This window comes from Octopus bimaculoides, chromosome 11 (assembly GCF_001194135.2).
Source record: "Octopus bimaculoides isolate UCB-OBI-ISO-001 chromosome 11, ASM119413v2, whole genome shotgun sequence".
NCBI lineage: Eukaryota > Metazoa > Mollusca > Cephalopoda > Octopoda > Octopodidae > Octopus > Octopus bimaculoides.
The window spans coordinates 55,669,313-55,679,126 of record NC_068991.1 but is presented as its reverse complement, the minus strand read 5'-3'; the positions used below and the strand labels follow the sequence as shown (position 1 = coordinate 55,679,126).

Genomic DNA, 9,814 nt, shown 5'->3' with positions numbered 1-9,814 from the left:
TATATATATATATATATATATATATGCAAATAGATATAAAAATATGTATATGCATATCCGTTCCTTTCTACCTATGAGTAAATATCTATATTTAAATATGTGTAAACGTTACGGTATTTGCTTGCAATGGTACCTGAATGTACATATGTATGTGTCTGCTTCTCTATGCGAAAACATTTGTCTCTCTGTATACGTAAATGCGGAGATAATTTCTACGAATGTATATACCTTGTATTGAGTATTTGTGTAGGTATCATAGATTCAACGCCTTATACGGGAACGGAAATATATCTCTGTCATTATATTTGCTTAAATATGGCAATATGTTTGCATTATCAGTATATTTGCAGTTGTACACTTTATTTATTATGCTTGTATGCATATGTACAATGCACACGCGCGCGCGCGCACACACACAAACATAAAAAGTAAACTACGCGTTTAAATGTTCAATGTTTAGAGAATATTTTCATCATTTACACGTTGCAACGTCTGCAGCATTATGCAGCTAGTGTCAGTCAACAGTTTGTGAAAGAGCAACTATACAATTCAGGTCATACGCTTTTGCATTTTCACACATTTTCTGATTATATACAACCTGTGGCGTCAGCCATCAGCGATCATGATTTGGTTTCTTCAAAATAACGTTCACTTTAAAAAAAACATATTGCTGTCAATGACCTACAGCGGCTACAACTCCGTATGCAAAACGCTTTTAGTTTCTGTCATCTTATTTATTTGATCATAGAGATGATCTTATCTTTAATTGAAAGACAATTTTAAAAGTTTTTTTATCTTATGATATGTCTTTGATAATATCACTTCCGAGAAGATGCTATTAACAATCATTTTTAGATGCAGAACAATTATTGTCAAAAAGGTCATCAATCAGAACTAAGAAGATTTCTACAGTTTTCTTTACTCAGCACTGTTTCAGAAATGCCAGTTATAGAACTTATGTTTCAATTTCTACCTGAAACTTTCAAACCGTGGGAGAAATTTATTGAACCAACTACTTGATAGAGTAAAACTGTCCTTCAACCTCCCTACAGCCCAGACGACCTTGGTCCCCCTGATTTCTGCTTGTTTTCGGAGCTGAGGGAGATGGAACAGCTGTGACAATGGTTCTGGATACTTCTACTTTGGAAGACTTACCTGCGGCCATCACGAAGTGGCGGGATCGCTACAATAATAAGTGCATTTGAAGCCAGAGGATCGTACTTTGAAGGAGATTAGAGCTTTGTGCTTCTTTGAAATTAATGTCTCTACTGAAAAAAGTCTCAAAACGCCTGGGGGGTTGAACTAGATAATAGAAAGCACTTCAAATTTAATTAATTCGACAAATTGAAACCAGTTTTTGCCTGTACACATGTTTGTTCATATGCAATATGTATGCTTGTACTTCATGATAAAGTAATCTGTTTTTCATTTTGTGGATATTCGTATTTAAATAAGATAGAATACGTGACCTATCTGATTTGCAAAGAGGACAGACTGTTGGTAAGAACGTCTAGAGAAAGAATCGCTGGACAGGTTTCACGTGGAAAACCACCTGGCAGGAGACCTAGGCGTAGGCCACGTGTAAGTTCGTTGGAAAACATGTATGAGTACAGTTGGCCTCGCTTCGGGATCGAGTCTGATCTATTGGAGATGGTTGCTTCTGTCAGGATCCGATGGAAGGCGTGCTTGAGGACTCTGCCCCATGCTCCCACCTCCGGGATAAATCGGCGAAGATGAAAATGAGATAACAAATTATTGGACCGCGGATAGCTGCAGCTTCAGTCCCTGAAACTGCTGAATTGTCCAATATTTCAAGAGGTATATTTTCTAAACTCATGCTGGCATTTCAAATCCATGGTGAAACCAGATCTGGATGTATATTTCTGAACGGAAAACAAATCCCACAGAGTCGGACAGCAGGATATTGAAACGTGTTGTCTGTAAAATCCTCTGAACAAAGCAGCAAAAATGACAGCAGAAATGAACAACCACTTTATAAAATCTGCGTCAACGAAAAGCGACCGTCGTGTGCTGCAACGACTAAAATACCATGAGAAGGCTGCACTTTTTGAACATCTGTTCTTCATCAACAATAATAAGCGGAAAAAGGATGTCTAGACTATCAGAAGTGTTCAATGGTTAAACAGAGGCACGGCATCGTCTCTTATGAATCATCATTCAGCATTTCCCCCACATACAGGCAAGTTTATGTCTGGAGACAACCTAAAGAAATCTTCAGCATTGACTGTTCGGCGCCTATCGTGAAACATGGAGATGGTTCTGCGATTGTTTCGGCAGTCATTTCACAGAATTCTCTTGAGCTTTTAGTTTTTGCTATAGCAAAGATTATCTGAGTATTTTGGCGCATCCTCTTTAACGATGCAACCACTGTTCCTTGATTGTTGCACAGTCTTTCAGCAGGGGGTTCATAATCCGATTCACATGGTTAGCATTATTACATGAACACAAAAATGAAGTAGATAACCTTGATTGGCCCACGCAGTCACCAGATCTCAATGTAATCGAGATTTTAAGGAGCGTTTTGGAGCAGCAGTTGAAGATACACTTTTCTCTGTCATCGTCGCTGAAAGATTTATAGGTTTTATTTAAAGCATGGCTTATAATTTCCCTACCAGCAGTCAAAATTTCTACGAGACAATTCCCCGGCGTATTAAAGCTGGGATTGATGCCAAAGATGGAGCAACAACGTATTAATTAACATGACTTCCATTGGACACGTTGTTACCATTATTTTGTCCATTCTTCTCTTTTTATGTTTGTGAAGATGTACGCAATGACACAGTCATGAATGTCATTTCAGATATGGATCGAATTACTTGTTGAACTTCATGAATGCCTTATATAATTTCACAGCACCTTTGATGGCTTTGAGCTGAAAACTTCTGAACAACTGCATTGTTTCTGGGTTTGTGGCTCCCAGCTTCTCAAAAATAGTAGCATGGCTGTTAGTCACAGGGCTAAGGTCTCCAAATTTAATAGTAAAAATATGAATTTACAGTCGGCAGTTCGACATAGATGTTCTCTTTCTCACTAAAATTTAATATTACGTTGACATATACTGGACAAACAATTTCAACTAAACTGCACAATTTCTCCTCCCTTTCTTTCTCTCTCTCTCAATTTTTTCTCTTTCTCAGTTTCTCTCTCTGTCTGTCTGTCTCTCTCTCTCTCACTCTCTCTCTCTCTCTCTCTCTCTCTCTCTCTCTTTCTCTCCCTCTCTCTTTCAGATCCTGTGTGTTGCTTTGCGGAAGTCTCAACAGTGACAGTCACCAGTATTCTTTCGAAAAACTGAGAAGTTGCATCACTCGCATCCCTATAGAGTCTTTTATTTATCTAATCTGGATTATCTTTTCTACGAATTTCGTTATATATAATTTATGTACGTAGACATGTATGCGTGTGTGTATGTATGTACGTATGTAAAGATGGATGTAAGTATGCATATGTGCGTGTATGGATGAATGTACGTATGCATGCATTCATGTGAAGGTATGAAGGTAATGTCAGTATGTAGGTATCTATCTGAAGCACTATATTTGTGTGTATATAGATATATATTCGAGCACATGCCTTCGTTATCAGTATATCTGTATTTGTCGGTTTGATTTATTATTCTCCTTTATAGATACTGTCAAAAGTATCGTGGCTATCTTGGGAGAGTATTGCTTCTGTAAAATATCATAACTAGACTGAAAAACACGTGTTTAAAACTTTGAGAATTTTTAACTTTTACCAAATGAGACATAATTAGTAGACTGCTACTGTTGTTAGTCAACTGTTTGTGAAAGAGTAATTATAAATTAGTTTGAGTCGAAAGTTTTTTTATTTTTTTATTTTTACTGATGATTTTGGGCAACTTGTATCTTCATGTCATATTCATTTGTCCTATTTATTTTCATATATTACATATAAACAATAATTGTTTATTCGTTATATTCATATATCATATATAAACATTAATTATTTTACGGCTTTGATAATGTGAGATGAAAATCTTGCTATTAGAGCCATTTTACGATACCTGTAGAAAAAAGACTGAGTGTAATGGCAGCGTTTAAAGAAAATTATGATGAGGAAGGCCCAACGAGCATGTGACACAAAAATGGTTCACACACTTCAAGGAAGGTGACATCAGCCTCGATAATAGGTTAACGTCAGGAGCACCATTCGTTGTTGAACAACAGTCACGCAAAAGCACTCGTACATTGTCGCCATCAATCTACAACTCCATTAAGTCGGCCTTGTGGTAAGACATTGTCAAGTTGCTCCTCATGACCAGGTTGAACAACACGTGATTATTTGCAAACAACTGCTGCTAAGTCCCCGAAATGTCCGTTTTTGATGTCGAATTGTAACAGTCGAGACCTTGTACCTTCAAGTTATCACCTTTTCCAAGCCTTGACTCATTTCCTGCACTGGCAGATGATCGACAACGCGAATGATGTAAAAAATGGGTGCAAGGTGTATTTTGCTTCTAAACCAGCCAAATGTTATACGCGTGAATTTGAGATTCTGGTACAATGGCAACTGCCAATGAAATATGACGGGATATACTTTGATGAATAAACGATTTTCGTATGTCATTTGTTTAAACTATCATTTAAGGTTTGAAAAAGGAAAAAGAAAAACTAAAGAACTATTAACCAAGTAATTTAATTCATACTCATTTGCACTTTTTCGGATTATCCTGCCTGTATATAGTCTACTTATGATCCACTTGTAAACAGCTTCCCATCTTGTTACCTCTACAGGTTGTCAAGAACTTACCTACAGATTTTGACATATTAAAAAAGCTTTCCCAGCAAACGTTAAAAATTCCGGAAGTAAGTTGGTTTTGAATTTATCGTCTTTAATTTCGAATCTCTTTGATTTTTGAAAAAATGTATCACAATTTTCGATGATTATAAATTATATAGAACTAAATATCGTATCTTGTGATATTTCGTTGATATTCTCGCTCCCATTAAGATGTTATTACTAACCATTTCATATGGTTGATATGTTATTGCAAAATAAATATCCTGTTAGAGCTATGAAAACTTATAACGCATCCAAGATACTGGCTTCTTTATTCTGATCTGTTTGTTTTTATTGTTTTAACATGAATTACAAATAGTTACTTATTTTCTCTTTTACATTCACGTGATGCAATAATAAAATAGATATTGTTCGCTAATTTACTTGATTTGTCATATTTATTATTATGTCTCCATAATTTGCCTACAAAATGTTGCTATACAAATATATACACTGCAGACATTTACATTGAATATTGTAAAGGTATGTACAAATATCATCAACGACTGTATTTGAGTAAATGACTGACTTCCCTTATGCATCTATACTTTATTATTACTATTAATTAATTAGACGTTTGTCACTCCATTATGTATGGTGGCATTAGATTGACTGTAAAGTTTTATTGTTTTAATCTGTCGGCTCTTACATTCAATCACAATCGTAAATCGGTAAGTTAAGAACTTTCACTCCTTTTACTTTTTGCAGACGTTGCAGATAGGACGTTCTTTGCTGTTATATTCTCTTTTCCCCCAACTGGTAAGTTCTGTACAGCTTATTTTGTTAATTTCTATACCTAGTAAAGAGGTGCAGATCTAGGCAGGTTTTTATAACATGCCTTGTGTCTCCAAGCAATGTTCAGGCTCTAAACATAAGGTCTGTTCAATCAATGTGCAAATGAGGACGCTGGTACAATTGAAATAGTAAATGCATTTGGGATTTGAAAGACAGGAACATTAATTATGATATAAAGTGGTCCATTATTAGTTACGCTCCATCGTACAATACTGAAAGAATTAAATGTGATCTTGGCTCAAAGGAAATGTATTATATAATTACTACAAAATTAGAATCATTGAATTGTTGAAACAATACACATTAAAGTGTTCTCTTAATAAAGGAAAAACATTTAAGTATTACAATAGTAAATAACTCCTTAATTATAATTAATTGTTCTATAATCTAATAAGCATAGTTAAAAGAAATTTTAACAATTTAGTAACTGGATATGTCGTGATGTATAATTTCTATGTTCATTTTTTATTCTTTCGTTATCTACTGACGTTATCATAAGCGTAAATACTAAACTAGCTTTCTTTAAAATATATTTCTTCTTAAAGTTCTTTTTGTATGTATTCCTGTATTAGAGGTATTATCTCAGTTCACTTTGAATTTAGCCCGTTTTGGAGTATCTTGAAAACAATGTGTTAGCATAAAATTTCGGATATGTTTATTTGTACCTTTTTTTTCTACAATACATCTCGTTTTTATCGTGATTTCAATTGAACTAGCATGCGCATTTGCAAATTGACTGAATAGACCTTATGCTCAGAGCCTTAATATTGTTGGAGACACACGGTGTGTTATAAGAACCTGCCTAGATCCGCGTCTCTAAAGAAAGGAACTATTAGTAGCTCGTATCTTAATACTGTGTACATTAATGGACATTTATTACTATCTGGATTGAGTACTTCCTTTCATGATCTTACCTTAATGGAACAGTGAGCTACACACATATATATATATACATGCACACATACATTAAGTGTTAATACAGTTCTATATTTAAGTGTGCATACATTTAAGTGAGCATACACATACATTAAGTGTGTGTGCTTTTGTGCGTGTGTGTGTATCTGTGTCCATGTCCGTCCGTGTCAGTGTGTGTCTGTGTGCGTGTGTATCCGTGTGCAAGTTTGCATTTTAACTTCGAACTCAAGATTTTCGGGAAATGGAGTATTATCTTGCTGCTTTTTACTGGTAAAATGTTAATGTGGTTTAATTCTCTGTGTCTCTAACAAGTGAAGTCAGTGATGAGCACAAACACCCCATCTATTCTGCTGATCATAACGTCTCACATATGACTCCTGGAACACTTAAAATTAAATCACGAAAGCGGTAGAGAAAAGGTATGGGTGAGGTTTTAGTAATAAATACACGCATATGCGTGCGCATACATATACACATACATATACGCAATAGATTCAGGGCTTCCATACCACGATCAACGTTTAGCTTGTAAACTATGCCTAAAAGAGCCATTCCACATATTAAAACACAAATCCTCGACACTACTAAGTAAATATAATGAGGCCCTAAGTATATGCAGCTACCGCTTTTTTCATACCTTCAAATTTTACCCCAAATCTAAATGCAACCTAAATAATCACACAGCATATATCCACGACATTTCTTAGGTAATCCCCCCAAACCCTACTTAACTTTCCTTTATCCCCAACTTAATTTTTAATCTTTAATTTTTTTAACCTCCCTACCTTACTTTAAGGATCTCAATCATTTAATACAACATATATGGACATGCAAGCGGATGTGTGTGTGTGTGTGTGTGTGTGTGTGTGTAAATGTGTGTGCATGTATATTTGTGTATGTATATATATATATATGTGGTTATATGTAGGTTTTATATATATACATATATATGTATGTGTGTGTATGTATCTATACGTGCATATGTATATACAAATGTATATGAGTATGTCTATATATGAGTATGTCTATATATGTATACGTACGTACCTGTATGCGCGCATGCGTGTGACTGTGACTAATCGCATGTGCGCCTGCGCGTATTATGTGCATGTGCATTATGTGTATATGTATGCGCACGCATATGCGCGTATGAATATATTTACGGATATATATGTACGTGTGTGCGCGCGTACGTATATCATTATATCATTTTCCCTCCTCTCTAATTCCAACTGGCACACTAGCAAATACAATCACACGCGTCTACTTATTGAAATTTGATATCCTTGTATTCTTCCCTCCACTTTAAATTTTTTACTAAAACCCACCTGTCCCTTTTCTCTACCCATCTCTTAACGCAGCTCTATCACATCACCCCACTCATATATCTCACACGTATTCACTCTTTACTCTCTCATCTGTACCTATCCCTCCCCCATCCCTTTTCCATCCTCCCCTCACATTTTCTTGACCACCAACTAACACATCTTTTCTCACTTCTTTCACTCTTTTCACTTTTTCTCTCTTTTGTTTTTCTCTTTTTCTCTCTTTTTCTCTCTGTCTTCCTCTGATTTTCTCTTCCTATTTTCAATTTGACCTATCTCGTCATTCTAATCATACACATCTCCCCCACCATCTATCCACAAATACTACCAATACATTCTCAAATTTTCTTTCACACCACAAGACCCTTTCGTACGAGCAACACAGAATTCACGGTTCCATACTTTGAAATAACTAAACATGAAATACTGTTGGAACTTGCATACCATGTACAGGATACTTTTTTTACCTCTTCTATACATCACTTTCCTCGAATAATGGAACTGCAACTACAATATCTTATTTTATATTTTACTTCTACTTTCATTCTCTTATTCCCCTCTATTTTCCCTATCTCCTCCTTTTCCATAATATTTCCTTACTTCGAACTCAAATATTTACCTCTATTTAACCATCTCACATCGTCTCCGATGATGGGATATCCACAATATCCCAGAAACAGCTGCAATGTGTGTATATATATAAATAAATACATACATACATACATACATACATGCATACACACACACATATATATATATATATACATATATACATGCATACGTATATATTCATATACATAAATATGTATATATACCTACATACACACACACATATATATATACATATATATACAAATATACTTTTATGTGTGTGTGTGTGTGTGTGTGTGTGTGTGTGTGTGTGTGTGTGTATAAATATACTTGCCTCTGTTATTCATATTCATTATTTGAATCGTAATTAAATATCGTTAAGCATATGCCAATACATTTCTCAGCTGGATTCAGAGACTATGCAGAAGATTAAGAAACCAATAGAACATACTAAATTTGATCATTTGAATGTAAGTTGCTTTTAATTTCACTTCTTTAATATCGTATATTATTCTTTTAATGGATCATAAATTTAGTGAATATAAATTATACAGAAATATATACGTTATTTGATACTCCTATTCTCTCTCATATTAATAAAATGCTGGTAACCATTTCATGCGAGGAAAATGACACTGTAGAACAAATATAGTCGAGTAAAGCTAAAAAAATTCTTCCAAGTAACTGGCTCTTTCACTCACATCTGTTTGGCTTTTTGTTTCAATGTATATGGGGGTCTATCTATCTATCTATCTATCTATCTATCTATCTATCTATCTATCTATTTCTCTCTCTCTCTCTCTCTCTCTCTCTCTCTCTCTCTCTCTCTCTCTCTCTCTCTCTCTCTCTCTCCCTATATATATATATATATCAGTTGAATGAAGTTAAAGCATGGTCTGGTTTTCATGTGTTCTGTTATGATAATTTAACATTAAAAAAGTATCTTGTTATACTCATAAATTTAAATTAGGGCTTTCATACATAGAGTAATCATCAGATTTCAAAGGTGTTTAACTGACAATTGAGTTCTTCACAACTTCAGTACCTCTTAGAACGCTTCAACGAGCAGAACTTTGATAATATGGTGTTGATCAATCGGCATGTAAGTTAAGGAAAACATGGACAGATTTTTGCAAATGCAGATATGAATTGTAAAAGCAGAAAATAGATCTACTGCATTAATTGCTCGAATTTCAAAAAAATATATATAGGAGAGACAGAGAATGCATTATCGGAAAGCGTTTTTCGAAAGAGTATATCTGCAGTAAATTACAGTACTAAAGTGAGCTAAGTCGTGTTATTTCTTAGAGAATATCCAATGCTACATCAGCGGCAGCGTGCTACCAGTGTTATTCGACTATTTGTGAAAG

The 9,814-nt window shown here is 34.8% G+C and overlaps 1 protein-coding gene across 1 annotated transcript in view; it reads left to right on the top strand.

The window, feature by feature from the left end:
* The first annotated feature begins 4,775 nt into the window (after positions 1-4,775).
* LOC128249094 (apurinic-apyrimidinic endonuclease 1-like) overlaps positions 4,776-9,814 on the top strand; it is a 17,370-nt gene continuing 12,331 nt past the window's right edge. Inside the window, exons 1-3 of the mRNA XM_052971862.1 lie at positions 4,776-4,844; positions 5,527-5,577; positions 8,849-8,914. Coding sequence (XP_052827822.1) covers positions 8,864-8,914 — 51 coding nt within the window. The 5' untranslated portion in view covers positions 4,776-4,844; positions 5,527-5,577; positions 8,849-8,863. The remainder of the gene's footprint in view (positions 4,845-5,526; positions 5,578-8,848; positions 8,915-9,814) is intronic.